Source organism: Rhinoderma darwinii, chromosome 2 (assembly GCF_050947455.1).
Source record: "Rhinoderma darwinii isolate aRhiDar2 chromosome 2, aRhiDar2.hap1, whole genome shotgun sequence".
Taxonomy (NCBI): domain Eukaryota; kingdom Metazoa; phylum Chordata; class Amphibia; order Anura; family Rhinodermatidae; genus Rhinoderma; species Rhinoderma darwinii.
In genome coordinates this window covers 374,328,718-374,347,149 of record NC_134688.1, presented here as the reverse complement: position 1 = coordinate 374,347,149, position 18,432 = coordinate 374,328,718, and the positions used below count along the sequence as shown (strand labels likewise).

The 18,432-nt window shown below is 42.5% G+C and overlaps 1 protein-coding gene across 1 annotated transcript in view; it reads left to right on the top strand.

The window, feature by feature from the left end:
- The window catches only part of CD53 (CD53 molecule), a 51,977-nt gene that overhangs the window by 20,188 nt on the left and 13,357 nt on the right, over positions 1-18,432 (top strand). Inside the window, exon 2 of the mRNA XM_075850740.1 lies at positions 13,438-13,517. Coding sequence (XP_075706855.1) covers positions 13,458-13,517 — 60 coding nt within the window. The 5' untranslated portion in view covers positions 13,438-13,457. The remainder of the gene's footprint in view (positions 1-13,437; positions 13,518-18,432) is intronic.

Genomic DNA, 18,432 nt, shown 5'->3' with positions numbered 1-18,432 from the left:
GGGTTCATTATCGTTCTTAGTGTTAGGCATAGGGCATTAGGTAGCGTAAATTAGTTGTAGGGCGTTAGTTAAGGGGGCAATTAGTTAGAAATAGTTAGTTAGGGTTAGTGTTAGGTTTATAGTAATAAAATGTCTCAGCGTCTGTATTCGGCAGAAGAGGCCTACGCCATGATCTGCTCAGATACAGAAAGCGCAAGTGAGACTGATGACCAATTTTTAATTTTGTCATCATCCACTAGCTCTAGTGATGAGGAGCCACAGCCAAGGCGCCACAGGCACGATTGTCCGCCTAGCACTAGTGCCATTGACCCCGATTGGGTGTCCACTGAGTCATACACCCCGTGTGTTCCAGAATTTAGTTATGTGACGAGCATCCAAATCAGCACCGAGGGGTTTAGGGAGGAGGACTTTTTTAAAATCTTCTTTTCGGAGGAGTTACTACTCCTGATGGTTGAGCAAACCAATTTATATGCTGCTCAATTTATCGCCAGTCCCCCCACGTCTTATCACTCCAAAAATAGCGTGTGGCACCCAGTAGCTGTGGCAGACATTTTACAATTTTGGTGTCTCCTATTGAATATGGGTTTAGTTAAGAAACCACGATTAGGTCCTATTGGGCATCTGATGTCCTGTACGACACCCCTATGTACAGAGAGGTAATGAGCAGGCAGCATTTTGAGAACATACTGAGCTTCCCTCATTTTGTTGATAACACGCTTTGCCCACCCCGCAGTGAACCTAGCCATGACCGGCTTTTTAAGATTAGGCCACTAATAAATTTTTTAAATGGGAAGTTTGCGGAGACATATACCCCCGAAAAAAATATTGCCGTGGATGAGTCTCTGGTCCTTTTCAAAGGCCGCCTACAATTCAGCCAATATTTGCCAAACAAGAGAGCCCAATTTGGTTTTAAAAATGTATAAGCTGTGTGAAAGCGACTCGGGTCACACTCATAAATTCAGAGTGTATGAAGGGAAAGACTCCCAAATTGTCCCTCCAGAATGCCCCCCTTCACTCAACAGCAGTGGAAAAATTGTCCGGGACATTTTTCACCCTCTTTTGGATAAGGGGTACAATTTGTATGTGGATAATTTCTACACTAGCGTACCCCTCTTCAGGTTCCTGTCTGCAAAAAAAAAACAGTGGCCTGTGGCACCATACGGCAAAATCAAAAGGGCCTGCCAAAGTCCCTACTAAACCAAAAATTAAAACCTGGGGATATCAGGGGACTTTGTAATGAGGACTTGCTGCTTGTCAAATTCCGTGACAAGAGGGATGTCCTGATGCTCACATCTATTCACCCAGACAGCAGCAGCCACATTCCTGTACGCGGGACAAGTCCTACCGTATGTAAGCCTGTTTGCATACAGGATTAAAATAAATTCATGGGTGGGGTGGACCTTGCAGACCAGATGCTGCAGACCTACAGCGCTGTCCGGAAATCCCGGATATGGTACAAAAAACTGTCCGTTCACCTCATCCAAGTGTCACTATATAATTCCTTTGTCATTTTTAGAAAGGCGGGGAACCAGGGATCCTATCTTCAATATCAAGAAAAAGTAATTAAAAATCTTATATTTGGAGACCAGACCCAGGGGAGGGGAGGGGTGGCATCATCTAGCCAAGCCAGCAGAATTGTCCCAGGACAACATTTCCCATCCGAAGTGCCCCCTACTGCCAAAAAAAGCAGACTCCAAAAGAAATGTTGCGTATGTGCTAGGAACGGAATACGGAGGGAAAGCAGTTATCAATTAATAATTTGATTTAAAAAAATGTTAAACCTTTTATTCAGTTTAATTACCATTTTAGTATCCAATCCATTCATTTTTTCCCCACTTTTTATTATACTATAGCCCACATATAAATTAGAATGCAAGAAAAACTCCAAAATAACAAAAAAAATTCTCACTACACCCCTAAACGAATACCATTAGGAAAAGATTTCCCACAAAAAAAAAATTCTCACTATACCCCTAGATGAATACCTTTAGTGAAAGATCCCCCACCCAAAAAAAATTCTCACTAAACCCCTAGATGAATACCTTAGGGAATGTAGTTTTCAAAATGGGGTCAGTTTTGGGGGTGTTACATCGTTCTGAAAGCTAAAATCCTTTGTAAAGAAGGAGTGAGGCCTATAAGTCATTCAAGCTAAAATTATGTTCTGAAAACCATAGAGGGGTTCCTGTAATTTCGTGCCCCACCATGCAGCCAGGCAATGGATTACATCCTAAGTGGAGGCATTTTTTAACACAAGAGAAACAGGGTGATAGATTTTGTGGTGTATTTCTTCATTCTCATGGTCGCTTTACAAAGAAATCGGTCTTCAAAGTGAAACTTTTATGACAAAAGTGTTTTGTTTTTTTTCACCTGCTATGCATTAAATTTAGCAAAAAACTGTGGGCTCAAAATACTCTCTACATCCCTAGATAAATGCCTTAAGGGGCCACAATGGGGGTATTTTTGAACACAAGAGAAACAGGGTGATAGATTTTGGGGTGTGATTCTTCATTCTCATGTTTGCTTTACAAAGAAATCTGCCTTTAAAATTATACATTTGTGAAAAAATTTAAATTATATTTTTTTACACCTGCTTTGCATGAATTCCTACAAAAAAACTATGGGGTCAAAATACGTACAACACCCCTTAATAAATACCTGAAGGGCTGTAGTTTTCAAAATGGGATCATTTACGGGGGTTTCCATCATTCTGACACCTATGAACCTCATGAAACTTGGCTTGGTGCAGGAAAACAAAATGTACTTCAAAATGTATAAAATCATTATTAAATTTGTAAGTCTTCTAAATTGCTCAAAACATTTTATTTTTCAAAAGTGCAGCCAAAATGGAGTTAAGAGATGGAAATATATATTTAATTAAAAAAATTGTACAGTATGTATGTACATATGTGACATATTGCAGTTCAAACTAGAGAAAAATTTAAATTTTTACAAAATGTCTTCAAATTTTGAATTTTTTAATTAATTTACACAAATCGTATCAGTCTACTTTTACCACTAAAATAAAGTACAACATTAGACGAAAAAAAATGTTAGAATTACTTGGATATACAAAACTATTGCAGAGTTATTCTCTGATAAAGTCAGACATACCAGATTTTCTAAATCGGGCTTGGTCATTAAGTGACAAACAGGCCCGGTCATTAAGGGGTTAATAGGGACAAAACAGAGACATTATTGTTGAGGTAAACCCTTTTGGGCAGCTGCCTTTCCATTTCAATGGAACACTCAGGCGATCAAATACTTAGGAGTCCAAATCTCCAGACATCCTGCTAAACTTTACAGACTTAATATAGCACGTTATATAGAGAAATTAGAAAAGACTCTCTCAAATTGGAAACATTTCACCCTTTCATACCTAGGGAAGGCCAATCTTCTTAAGATGACGGAATTCCATCGTCTCCTATATATTTTCCACACCCTCCCAATATATCTCACCCCAAAAGATGAAAAACTTATTAACTACCTATACAGGATATTCGTGTGGGGGGGGGGGGGGAGATCCCCCATTGCTTACCAGATTTTACAACAACCAAGAGCCAATGGGGGCATTAATTTCCCCAACATTAGGCAGTACAACCTGGTGGCCTTGTTCCGTTATGTCTCGGACTGGCATGGGAGCACCTCTCATTATACCTCGTACACTCTGGACTCCAGATTATTTTCTGGGAAGGCTTTGTCGGGACTGGCAGAAAATTAGGCGATATCGCCAGCTTTCTCCTCTGATGTCTCTATACTTACCGCTAATTTGTAATAATCATTTTCAAGATGGTAATCCACGGGCAATTTTCCACAAATGGCACACGTTAGGAATAACTGTGGGCAGTGTTTGGGTACATGGACCCTGAAATTCACGGACGAAATCCATATTACAGACGTGGCTTGCTAATCAGCCCCCACCTTTCAAATTATTCTTGGATAAATTATCCTATCTACTGAAAATGGACTGGGTAGAGGCCTCCCTCCATAAGGAATTACAGGTCCAACAATTTTTTGAGACATGGGAAACATTCATTGCATTACTCCCGCGCATGGCCAGCCTTAGCTACATGCGACACGTGCGGTCGCACAGGGCGCCAGCCGCCATGCTGTAAGGGGGGCGCCAGCAGGTGTATTTCTCCCACTCCTGCGGCTACTGCTCAGGGGAACCAGCGGGTCAGGTGTCACTCACTGACCTCACTACTTGCTTCCCCGCGCAGCGACTACCGCTCCCCCGCTCACCCACCTCGTCTTACCTCCTGAGTGATGATCAGGCGTGATCACTCAGGACGCAAAACAGGGAGGAGGCTATGCGTTCCTGGTCTGGCTATTTCCCCAGGGCTCCGCTCCAGCAGCATCAGCGGGTACAGTGCACTGTTCGAAGCCCAGCAAGTCAGTCAGACTGTGGGCTTTGGTTATATGGGGGCACTGATGGGGATCTAAAAATGGCAAATGGGCAGAGGATTTAGTGCCACCTTGATACCCATTTGCCACTTATTGCCCCTTTAGTGTCCTGTTCAGTGCTCCTTCGATGCCCATTTGTCATTTATTGTTCTTCTGTGACAGAGGGTGCTAAAGGGGTAGTAAATGGCAAATATGCATCAAGGGGGAACTGAACATAAGGACACTAAAGGGGAAAAAGTGGAAAATGGGCACCAAGGTGGCACTGAACGACACTGTTAATAAATGGCAGATGGGCACATTGTTCAGTTGCTCCATAGTGCACATTTACCATTTGTTGCCTTTTTGGACCCTGTGCACATTAAAGGGGTTAAAAAGAAATTCTGTTGTAGCAGTAGAGGAGAAGTTAAAATAAAAAAGAACTTATACTTATCTTTCTCCTCCCAAACGTTCCTGCGCTGGGGGCTCCCGTCACCTCTGTTCACTGTTTGTATACAGAGCAGCTGCAGCGGTGATGTACTGTCGACGTGATGTCACCACTGCAGCCGCTCTGTATACAAACCGAGAACAGAGGTGAAGGGAGCCCCCAACGCAGGAACGTCTGGGAAGAGAGAGGTAAGTATGGGCTGCTTTCTTATTTTAACCCTTTCAGGGCTGAGACATGCTTTGCTTTTCATTTACGTTTTTCACTACCCGCCTTCCTAGAGCCAAAACTTTTTTTTATTTTTCCGTCAATAGGGTGGTGGTTATTTCTTGCGGCATGATTTGTAGTTTCTATTGGCACCATTTAAACTACTGGGAAACGGAAAAAAATTCTTCGTGGGCTGAAATTAGAAAAAAACTGTGATTCCTCCATAGTTTTTTGGGTTTCGATTTTACGGCTTTCATCGTGCAGTAAAAACATCAACTTAAATTTATTATGCGGCTTAATACAATTACGGTGATACCAAATTTATATAGGTTTTTTTTAATATATTTTACTACTTTTACAAAGAAAACTATTTGTTTAAAAAAAAAATGTTGTTTCACCACATTCTGAGAAACATAACTTTTTTTATATTTTTGTCTAAGCGGAATTAGTTGCAGAAAATCCGCAGCAAATACAGTAATAGCAAAGTGAAGGAGATAAAACTAATCTCCTCCACACGCTGCGTAAATACTGAGCGTAAAAAACTGACTTGCGGTGCAGAGTTTTATTTGTATTTGTCAATTGTATTTGCGTATACGCACCTTATTTGTTGCGGCTTTTCCCCATTGTATTCAATGGGAGGTAAATTCTGCAACAAATAGCAGTTGTTGCGGTTTTTTTCGGCGGTTTCGCAGTGATCCTGCCGCAAAAAGCGCCACTCAGAAAACAAACATTATATTATACTTACCTAGGAATCTGGGTTTTATCCTCCTGGGATGACGCTTCATCTCATGTGACCTCCGCTGCAGCCAATCACAGGCTGTAGCGGCGGTCACATGGATGAAACGTCATCCCAGGAGGCCGGCCTGGATGATGTCAGAGGGCCGGCCTCCTGGGATGACGCTTCATCCCATGTGACCGCTGCTGCAGCGGTCTCCTGGGATGAGAGGTCATCCCAGGAGGCCGGCGTGCAAGCAGGCTGACTAAGTGCTGCAGTTTTCCACAGCAGCCATTCCAGGCGAGAAACTGCCCCACAGTTTGGTGCGGCTTTTCGCCTCAAATTCCCTGCGGCGCACAGGCCGGATACGCTGCGTTCTTTTACGCAGTGTATCCTCCCCGTGTGAACTCAGCCTAAGGCATTATTTACACGAGCGTTGCGCACCTCGGACGTGAAAAACTGCAGTTTCTTACTCCCGAGGTGTATCTGTGCTCGGCGCTACGGGACGCAATGTCTCGCCTCCCCCATAGATGAGTCTATGGAGGGATGCGTGAAAAAATAAGGCATGTCCTATTTTCTCACGGACCCTTCACACGGTCCGTTGAAACAACGGCTGTGTGAACGGTCACATTGAATTACAAAGGTCCTTGGGACGGCCGATGTTTCAACAGCCGTCACACGGACGTTTAACACGCTCGTGTAAATAAGGCCTAAAGGTAATTTAACACAGAGGCGTAGCTAGGTTCTTCTGCACCCGGGGCAAAGATTCAGATTGGCGCCCCCCCCCCAACTTATTTCCCGACATCTCCTTCCCCCTCGCCATGTTTTCTTTCCCTACCAATCAATGAGGTGTAATTTTTTTTCACGATTTTTTTAATGTAACGCGAGTATAAAAGCATTTCTACATTTTACAAGCGATATAGTTCTATAATGTAATTAACATAAAAATAAATTAAAAGAAAATAAATTAAAGAGGCCACACACAGCCCCCCTTGTAAATAGCGCCACACAGCCCCCCTTGAACTTAGCGCCACACTGTGAACAGACCGGTGAGCGGTAGCCTACCTCTACCACTCTCCGCTCTGCCTGGTGTGACTTACCGGAGAAGCCGAGGAGGTCATGCGGCGCAGGCAGCGGCGGAGTTCCTTCTGACTAGGGTTGGCGACAGCCAGGGCCGGCCTTCGCTTGGATGGCGCCCTGTGCGGGACTCTATTGCCGCCCCCTACACAAACCAAAAATTAACCACATATATGGACACGCTGGAACATATATACTGTACATACATAAAGACAGATATTTAGACATACAGGCAAATATACATACACACATCAGGAATATATACAAACTGTAAATATATAGACGTACAAACACATATACACACACACACACACACACACACACACACACCGGCAGATAAATACACAGACCAGAACATATACAAATACATAAAAGGCACAAATATACAAGCACAAAGACACATTCACAAACAGACCCATATATACCCACACAGGCACATATGTACACAACACAGATAATGTAGTAGATGTTACCTGCAGTCCTATGTAACAACACAGATAACACAGTGATAACTCTCTGAGTACAGATAATGTAGTAACTGCTGCCTGCAGTCCTATGTAACAACACAGATAACACAGCGATAACTCTCTAAATACAGATAGTAGTGTTACCTGCAGTCCTATGTAACACCACAGATAACACACAGTGATAACTCTCCGAGTACAGATAGTAGTGTTACCTGCAGTCCTATGTAACACCACAGATAACACACAGTGATAACTCTCTGAGTACAGATAATGTAGTAGCTGTTGCCTGCAGTCCTATGTAACACCACAGATAACACATTTTAACAGAGCTGAGATTGTAATTTAGCACAATGTGTTATCTGTGGTGTTACATAGGACTGCAGGCAACAGCTACTACATTATCTGTAATCAGAGTTATCACTGTGTTATCTGTGGTGTTACATAGGACTGCAGGTAACACTACTACATTATCTGTACTCAGAGAGATATCACTGTGTTATCTGTGGTGTTACATAGGACTGCAGATAACATCTACTACATTATCTATACTCAGAGCGTTATCACTGTGTTATCTGTGGTGTTACATAGGACTGCAAGTAACATCTACTACATTATCTGTACTCCAAGCTATCACTGTGTTATCTGTGGTGTTAAATAGGACTGCAAGTAACATCTACTACATTATCTGTAATCAGAGAGATATCACTGTGTTATCTGTGGTGTTACATAGGACTGCAGGCAACACTACTACATTATCTGTACTCAGAGAGATATCACTGTGTTATCTGTGGTGTTACATAGGACTGCAGGTAACATCTACTACATTATCTGTACTGTGTAGCAGAGCTGAGATTGTAATTTAGCACACAGTACAGATAATGTAGTAGATGTTACCTGCAGTCCTATGTAACACCACATATAACACAGTCATGTCTCTCTGAGTACAGATAATGTAGTAGTGTTATCTGCAGTCCTATGTAACACCACAGATAACACAGTGATAACTCTCTGAGTACAGATAATGTAGTAGATGGCAGAGACAAACACATGCAGAGACACACACATGCAGAGACACACACATGCAGAGACACACACATGCAGAGACACACACGCAGAGAGACACTCACCATGTCTTCTTGCTGACAGGTCAGGACGCTGTGTGTGGGCGGAGCTTCCTCTCTGCTTCTCGGCAGAGCACAGAGCACAGGCAGAGCTGGGAGGCTGCAGCACGGGAGTGGACCTGTCCCCTGACCTGAGTCATCTGACCTCATGTCACTGACGTGAGGTCAGGTGACTGGACTGTTACACTCCCTGGCCGTCACAGACCCCAGTCAGAACGCCGTAATGTCCTGGCTGTTCCTAAGCTGCTGCAGGCAGTGGCGTATTATCATTAGGGCGTTTCGGGCGGTCGCCCGGGGCCCAAGGCTGCCAGGGGGCCCAAGGCTCCCAGGGGGCCTATGACCGCCCGAACCCCCTCATGCCCAGTGGCGTCCCTAGCACCGGAGGGAGCCCCGGTGCCAGGACCGCACCTGTCAGGCGAGGGGAGCTTCGCTTCTACTTAGCAGCCGTGGTCTGTGCTGCTTTAGAAGCTCCCCCTCCAGCCCCCCTTCCCTGCTCTAAACATCTCTCCTCTGCTGCTAGCTGTCGGGACATGGGGGAGGGGAGACTGTCGGCGGGCTCTGTGTCATGCTGTGAGCAGAAGAGCTGTGGTGAAGACATAAAAGGTAAGTGCATTTGTGTTTAATGTCCATATTCATGTGTGTTTAATATCCATATTCATGTGTGTTTAATGTCCATATTCATGTATGTTTAATGTCCATATTCATGTGTGTTTAATATCCATATTCATGTATGTTTAATGTCCATATTCATGTATGTTTAATGTCCATATTCATGTGTTTACAAGGTGTACTTTGTGTATAATGTGCATACTTGTGTATAATGTGCCTACTTTGTGTATAATGTGCATACTCGTGTGTACTTTGTGTACTATGCATACTTTGTGTATAATGTGCCTACTTTGTGTACTTTGTGCATAATGTGTGTACTTTGTGTACTGTGCGTACTTTGTACTGTGCGTACTTTGTGCATAATGTGTGTACTGTGCGTACTTTGTGCATAATGTGCGTACTTTGTGCATAATTTGTGCATAATGTGCGTACTTTGTACTGTGCATACTTTGTGCATAATGTGCCTACTTTGTGCATAATGTGCGTACTTTGTGCATAATGTGCCTACTTTGTGTACTTTGTGCATAATGTGCGTACTTTGTGCATAATGTCCTTACTTTGTGCATAATGTGCGTACTTTGTGCATAATGTGGTACTTTGTGCATAATGTGGTACTTTGTGCATAATGTGGTACTTTGTGCATAATGTGCCTACTTTGTGTACTTTGTGCATAATGCGCGTACTTTGTGCATAATGTGCCTACTTTGTGTACTAGTGTTTAGCTAGTGTTAGCAATAGTTACGGCACGGCAGGGTGGTGGTGGAGAAGGGGGGCCCAAGGTTGGGTAACAACCCAGGGCCCATGGTCTTCTTAATCCGCCACTGGCTGCAGGTGTCCCACATACGGGGCGCCTGTCAGCAGCGATCAGCTGCTCTTCGGCGCCCCCCTTCCCTATCCTCCGGGTTGCGCCCGGGGCAAATGCCCCGCCTGCCCCCCCCCCCTAGCTACGCCCCTGATTTAACATTACATTCTGCCCATCCGTGTAATGTATGCACCGGGAAAGCTCCCAGAACGTATGGTAAACAGTCCCATATAGAGGTTAAAAAAGCCTTAGTTCGGGTGGGACAGCGCTATTTTATGTAGTGGCGTCCAGTAAAAAAAAAATATACTGCATGTTTTTTGTGTCCATTTAATGTATGCGCCAGGAGCTTTTCCGCCGCCTATGATAAATGGACAGGCGGTACGTAACGTGAAAACAGCCTTACCAAAACATAGGCCTTATTCACACTGTGCTGAAAACTGCAGAAAAATCGGAAGCAGAACGCCTCCAAACATCTGCCCATTTGGAAAACGGCGTTCTGTTCCGACAGGGAGTTTTTTACGCGGCCGTTTTGAAAACTACGGCCACGAAAAAGAAGTGCATGTCACTTCTCAGCCGTTTTTTTGGGGCCGTTTTTGATAGACTCTATAGAAAAACAGCTCCAAAAACGACTGTTAAAAACGCAGTGAAAAACGTGACTTTGAATAAAAAACGGCTGAAAATCAGGAGTTGTTTTCCCTTGAAAACAGCTCCGTATTTTGAGACGTTTTTTATTTTGTGCGTGCACATACCCTTAAAAACACTAGTATTTTTGTAAAGATCTTTTTAAACTACAGGTGCTTTTGACGCGTATTCATGGCGTTTTTTGCACGCCTGCGCCGTGTTTTTTTTCCCACTCGATCAGAACTTCCATTGACTATAGAAATTAGGTGCAATTTTTGCGCATTTTCGGTGCATTTTACGTGCGAAAGTATTGACCTGACGATTCTTTTTTTACGCGACATATTTTTAAACAAAATGCTTTGTATGCACTAACGGCGCGCTATATCATTGATTTCAATGGGACGCTTAAACCAAGCATTTTTTACGCGTTTTTAGTTGTGACAAATGCACAAACAAAAGCACCAAATGCCGACAATACATAACAATGCTAAATGGGTTCTGTTGGGGTGGGGGTGTGCGGTGGGCTGGTTCCTGCGGACGCCTCCATTCCAGATTTATGTTTTTCTTTTTAGAATTTAATGGGGTAGGGGACATTGATTACAATTTTATAAAAAAAATGTGAGTGTTTCATCCCCATTGTTTCCTTCATAAGCACAGCGAGATAAAAATGAAAGTTATTTTGTTTTCTTTTCTTTTTTCCTCCCCCTCTCTCCCTCCCCCCCCCCCATCTACTTATCCTGCTTGACCAGTTAGGTAAATCTTTTGATAATGTTTAATTTGTATTTACTGGACATTTCAATGATCCTTCGGACTACTGATTGTATTGCATTGTTTCCCCTCCCTTCTCTCCTTCTGTTTTCTCAACAAACTTAATTGTTTGAAAAAATGTTTCAATAAAAAGGTTAAAAAAAAACATAAATGCCCTGAAGCTTCTGTTTTTCCTTCTTTTTGACAACATAGTCTATAACACTTTTAGGCTACGTTCACATATGCGTTGTGCAGTTCCGTTGTTCTGCTCCGTCAGTGGAGCAGAACAAGGGAATAGCGGAACCAACTGTTCCGTTGCACAATGGAAACTGCCGGTTGCCGACAGAACTTATTGACTTTAATGGGTTCCGTCAGCTTTCCGTCAGGGTGTTCGTGATTTTACTGGACACAATAGCACAGCATGCTTAAATACCGCTGTCAATCGCGACCGCGGCATTTAAATTGTTAGAATCAGTAGGGAGCCCCCCTCCAACGCGTCACCTCTAGATTGTCAGTATCACGATATCAGTATGTCAGACTGTCAGTATCTCGATATACTGCAATACATTAGTATTGCAATATATCATGCAAGCGATCCAACGATCGCTTGCTCAGGTCCCCTAGGGGGATTAATAAAAATAGTAAAAAAAACTGTTAAATAAAGGCTTTTTTTTAATGTTTCAAAAAAACCTTTCCCAATTTTTCCTGTAAAGTAATGTAAAAAAAAAAAGTTAACAGAATTGGTACCGCTGCGTCCGTAAAAGTCTGAACTATTAATAATAATCTTTATTTATATAGCGCCAACATATTACGCAGCACTTTACAATTTAGAGGGGACATGAAACAAACAATATCAGACATTACATAGTGACAAAGTTCATTTGCAATTCAAACCTGGGGAGTGAGGACCCTGCTCGCAAGAGCTTACAATCTATGATTACAATGTACAATGTTATTTAGCACGCACAGGGAAGGTGTAAAACAAAAACATTTAAATCTGTTTTTTGGTCAACTTAGGTCTCAAAAGAATGTAATAAAAAGTGATAAAAAAAATTGTATGTACCAAAATATGGTACCGATAAAAATTACAGCTCGTCCAGCAAAAAAATCAACCTTCACAGTGCTAAATCCGTGGAAAAATAATGTTATGGCTCTTGTTTTTTTTTTTTTTTTAAAGTAGTAAAACATAAAGGAAACCTATATTAACAATAGAGGAATCGCAGTTTTTTCTAATTTCTGCCCGCAAATAATTTTTTTTAGTATCCCAGCACATTACATGGTACTTTAAATGCTACCAATAGAAACTACAACTTCTCCCGCAAAAGATAAGCCCGTCCACCATTCTATTGACGGAAAATAAAAGCGCTATGGAAGGCGGGGTGTGAGAAACGAAAAACTAAAAAATGGCGTAGTCTCGAAGGGGTTGATGTCAAGCAACCTTTTTTGGGTGTAATTTGTATGCAAGTTGCACGCGACTGCGACTCACCTTTTTTTTCCCAGGATTTTATAAAGACCTTTCGCACACATGTCGGCATGCGAGTCTACGGAAGGCCATGTCAACTCAACCACACAGACAATCATTAGTTGCAATGTCCAAATAGACACAGTGATCTTCTTGTCGCACAACACGTCACTGTGTCTCTAGCCTTAGAGTAATATTTTCATTTGAGCACTGCATGGAGGTATTATTTTGTCACTTTATGGCACTGTTATGTCCATTTCATGTATTGTATGGGCACTGCAAATCTGCATTTCTTGACATTGTATGTTGGTAATATTTGCTAAGTGTAAGAAGGTATTATTTGGTCATGCCATTACATTTTTTGAGTATTATATATTATGTAGACATTTTATGGCATTATATGATCCAAGTAAATTAGATCCCTGTCTCTAGGTAAGAAGTAATTAATTTTAATATTCACATCAAATGGGATGTATCATATAATTTTATAGCACAATATTTTAGAAGGTGATCCTTATCTGCAGTCCCTCAGTATCTTCCATAATTGATTTGTACGGTATAGGCATGACTTCTTCATTAAATAATGATCACTAGAATAATGATCATATTGATGGTAACGACAGTGCGACAATTTAAAGTTATGCCATAAAGGATACAGTATTTTACACATGTTAATATCAACTCTGTAGCTGATATGTTAATGTAACAACTGCATAATGTCATTTTAAAAAACAAGACTAATAGTACTATTTATATTTCATATGTCATTATTTTTTTTGTTTTCCAGTATTATACACCACAGTCAAAATGTGCAAATGCATTCAAATGCTGAAGTATATACTGTTTACCTTCAATTTATTGTTTTGGGTAAGTTGAAATACTATATACATAGTAATTCTACATAAAATACAAGTTTAGATACCATTTAACTAACTTTTAAATAACTTTTTGACATGTCATAATGATGTGAAGTTTTGATTGGTGGGGGTCCCGCCATTAGCTAAAACAAAGCTGCAGAAGCACTAAGGTGAGCGCTGTACCGCTTTGTTTCTGATCGGCTTTCCTTAAAAAAACAGAATTTTCATTTTGGCCCGTACACCACTCCGAGGAAAGCCGAACCCCTAACGATCAAAACTTCTGATTGTTTAGTTACAATCACATCTCGTTAAAATTCTAATATAAATGGTTCCATCTTAATGTGGTTTACATATAGGTAATATCAGGGATAATTTGGATATAGTCAAAGGATACCTGCCCTTAAAGAGGCTCTGTCACCACATTATAAGTGCCGTATCTCCTACATAAGGAGATGGGCGCTATAATGTAGATGGCAGCAGTGATTTTATTTAATAAAACTAACTGTTTTTACCACTTTATTAGCGATTTTAGATTTATGCTAATGAGTTGCTTAATGCCCAAGTGGACGTATTTTTACTTTAGACCAAGTGGGCGTTGTACAGAGGAGTGTATGACGCTGACCAATCAGCGTCATGCACTCCTCTCCATTCATTTAGGCAGCGCATAGGGATCCTGTTAGATCCTTATGTGTTGTTTTATACTTACACATTAACAATACTGAAGTGTTTAGACAGTGAATAGACATTCCACGGGATGTCTATTCACAATCTCTGCACTTCGTTACTCTGTTACGCGGTAAATAACAGGTTACAGCGAGATTACGCTTTGCTTTGCTGTAACTAACACAAAAACAGTAACGAAGTGCAGACATTGTGAATAGACATCCCGTGGAATGTCTATTCACTGTCTAAACACTTCAGTATTAGTATGAGACAGCACATAGCAATCTGAAAGGATCCCTATGCGCTGCCTAAATGAATGGAGAGGAGTGCATTATGCTGATTGGTCAGCGTCATACACTCCTCTGTACAACGCCCACTTTGTCTAAAGTAAAAATACGCCCACTTGGGCATTAAGCAACTCATTAGCATAAATCTAAAATCGCTAATAAAGTGGGGAAAATAGATCGTTTTATTAAATAAAAAGCACTGCTGTCACCTACATTATAGCGCCCATCTCCTTATGTAGGAGACAGGGCACTTATAATGTGGTGACAGAGCCTCTTTAAAGGGGTTTTCCCACGAGAGACATTTATGACATATCCACAGGATATGTCATAAATGTCAGATAGATGTGGGTCCCCCCTCTGGGACCCGCACCCATCTTCAGAACGGGGCCACTTAAACCACGTTCAGCCACTGTGTGTTGCGGCTGAATGAGGTAAATTCAGACCTTGAAAAATATTATATGGTCGTGAGTTACGTAAACAGTGTAACTCGCTGATCTACACTGTTTCTATAAGTCTCATAGAACCTAATGGTAGTTACGGAAACAGCGTAGCTCGCATGCTACGCTGCTTCTGTAACTGCCATTCACTACTATTGGCGTTACGGAAACAGCGGTCCCAGAGGTGGGACCCGCATCTATCTGACATTTATGACATATCCCGTGGATATGCCATAAATGTCTCTCGTGGGAAAACCCCTTTAAAGTGTGATACAGGAATGTCTTAGTTTGGACTAGTACTACTATATTGTATTAAGGTTCTTATCTCAGTTTCTTTGACACAGAGATTGTTTTTTTGTATGCACAGATGTGTTAACCCCTTCCCGTCCTGCACCATATATTTATGGCAATCGTGGCTGGTACTTAACGCGAAGCTCCGTGTATGGCACAAGAATGGTGTGGGCTCAGGAGGCCATTTAACCACTTAGATGCCGTGGTCAATAGCGACCATAGTGTTTAAGAGGTTAGACAAAGGGAGGGGGCTCTCTCTGTTACCCCCTCGGTGCCACCAAAATACATTTGGGTTGTGGCAGCTGGAGGCCTAATGATCTCAAACTAGGTTGTCCTGGCAGTACTTTTATTATTAAGGCTTATAAAGCTTTCTTTGGGGCCAGGCCCTGGTGGTTAATCTCCATACCACTAGGAAATATTCCAATGCATAGTGCCACGTGAAGGATCACAAAAACGAAAAAAAGTGCATATGCCCGAAACGTTGCTACAAGTCTCTCTGTTGTGTTATATCCAGCATGGATCAATAAAACGTAAATAATTTAATTGCACCTGCAAATTTGAGAGCTAACCACTTTATTTTCATTGGGGAGCCTAATGAAGGCCCCCAGGTCTGCCAGTTTTATACTCATTTTTGGCCCTGCCGGAGGTGGTGCCTAATAGGATGCCTGTCTATTTTCACTGGTAAGACACTACAATAGACTACAAAGCAGAAGTAGTACAGTGTATTATGGAAGCGATGAAACGATCACATGGTCAAGTCCCATAGTCGCAGCGAAAAAAGGTGAAAAAAAAGACAAAACAATCTTTTAAAAAAACGACACATATTTGGTATCACCGCACTCAAAACGACCTGAACTATAAAAAGTATAGTTACGGTGAATGCCATAAAAAAATAATTTAAGAGCAGTGCCAGAATTGCTGGTTTTTGTTTTTCCCACCTCCCAAAAGACAAAATAAAAAGTAAGGAAAAAGTCGAATGTACCACAAATTGTAATAAAGAAAACTACAAGTCATCCAACAAAATCAAGACCTCATATAGCTCAGACAATAGAAAAATAAAATTGTTATGGGTCTTGGAATGCGGCGACACAAAAACACATAAAAAACTATACATAGGGGTGTGGCCTGGTTATGGCGCTAAGCTGACCCACAGAGTAAGAGCTCCTGAACCCTAGCTGACCTTTTGCCCGATTATAAGGGTTGATTAGCTGAATACACTACTCGCATGTGAGGGAAATCCAGACCGCACGCACACCCAAGTACTGCCTCAAGGAGTGGAGTAAAACAATTCCTTACGCAATCCCCCTATGCCAGAATCCAGGCCTCACTGTACAGCCATGGCGGAAAGGAACCCGGAGGCTACCCAGGGATGACCAGCACTAGAGAGATCCCTGTCATCGACCCCCGAGTTTCCCCCTTTTATTTAAGCCTTCATAAATGATGGAGACAGGCCTGGAGATCTTAGAACTGAAATAGCAAATGGCGGCCATGCTGTTAGTCAATTGCTCCAAGATTAATCTCTATTGTGACCCTCTGGCCTTAGAGGGTATTTTGTATTTTCCCCTTCCATTCTAGAGTAAGACACATATTTTAGATCTTTTTCACAGTCCTATTATATCTTATAGAGCAACGCTATGGTACATGGGCCTGCTCTACTGTCTCCCTTGAGTGAAAAAACATTATTTGAATGGATGCGCGACTGTTCTGAGGCTCCCCTCCACTCATACTATTGTTTCACATATTTGACATTAAGTGAGGAGACCACTATTGCTTAAAAACCACCGTTAGTTCAGACCAGTATAGTCTATATTCATTTTGGTTATATATAAACGAGGGCCTTGGGGTAGTACGTAGGTTACATTTATATGTTATGGTATTATTGTGGCATGCCTCCATATTGCTTTTAGGTTTAGCCCCCATGTCTATTGTTTTCTAGAGCCATATTTCATTATATTTGTTTTCGGGAATTTTATCTAGTTTATTTTTTGTTCTCCTCCCCCTCATGGGCACAGTGGTACATATTACAGTAATTGTCTATTATTACTGCTGAAACGCTCTGGGATTATTATTATTAACTCCAATTCTATAATCTTTTCTATTCTTACTTGTTGTATTTGTTACACTACCGCAGGGCATCTTTGTGTCGGCTAGGGACTCCTGCCCCTGAGCATCTATTGATCGAACGCAAATACACACAATAATCTACAAATAGCCTCACCCAGGATACTAATACTTATTTGGCATCCTGGGAATTATGTCATATTTCAAGAGATAGAGGAATAGGTTGGCATTAGATGGGGCGCAAGCAGTCCTTATCAGTGGCGTTACTACCGATGTAGCAGCCATAGCAGCTGCTACAGGACCCGCAGCATGAGGGGGCCCGTGCCGCCAGTCGTCACGGCCCCCCCCATGCCCGGTGGATCCGCTAGCAGCCGCTATGGCGGCTACAGTGGTAGCGACGCCACATCCAGTAGTGTCTGTGTCCTTCGGACGCAGATGCTATTGAACACTATGAGAGAGCAGGTGGTCATCTCCCTGCTCTGCCATAGGCTACTGTACAACAGTGGCGTAGCTCTAGGGGTCGGAATTGCGACCAGGCCCCTAAGCCTGGTGGGCCCACAGTGCGCCCGAAGCCACACAGCGCTGACCGCGCTTGTCCCGCTTCCTGAATACTGGAGCACGGAGCTGACGGCTCCTTGCTCCAATATTCACTCTGCCATGAGCAGTTCAGCGCAGGCAGGCGCGATGTAGTGACGTCATCGTGCCTGTCTGCGCCGAGTCACTCACAGCAGAGACCGGAGGAGAAGGATCCTCCACCGATCGTGGGAACGGGGATAGGTAAGTAATTATGTTATTATTTTTCTATTAGGCACTATAGGGCATTATACTGGGTAGGGAAGGGGGGCTGATATTGTGGCTGCAATAGGAGCATTTTACTATATCAGGGGCATTATAATGTGGGGGCATTATATTGTATGGGGGCATTAACTGTGGGGACAGCTATGAGGGGTGCATTATACTGTTGGGACAGCTATGGGGGGCATTAAACTGTGGGGACAGCTATGGGGCATTATACTGTGGGGACAGCTATGGGGGAATTATAATGTGGTGGGCATCTATGAGGGGCATTATACGGTGGGGGCAACTATGGGGCATTATACTGTGGGGGCAGCTATGGGGCATTATACTGTGGGGGCAGCTTTGGTGGGCATTATACTGTATGGGGCATTATACTGTGGGGGCAGCT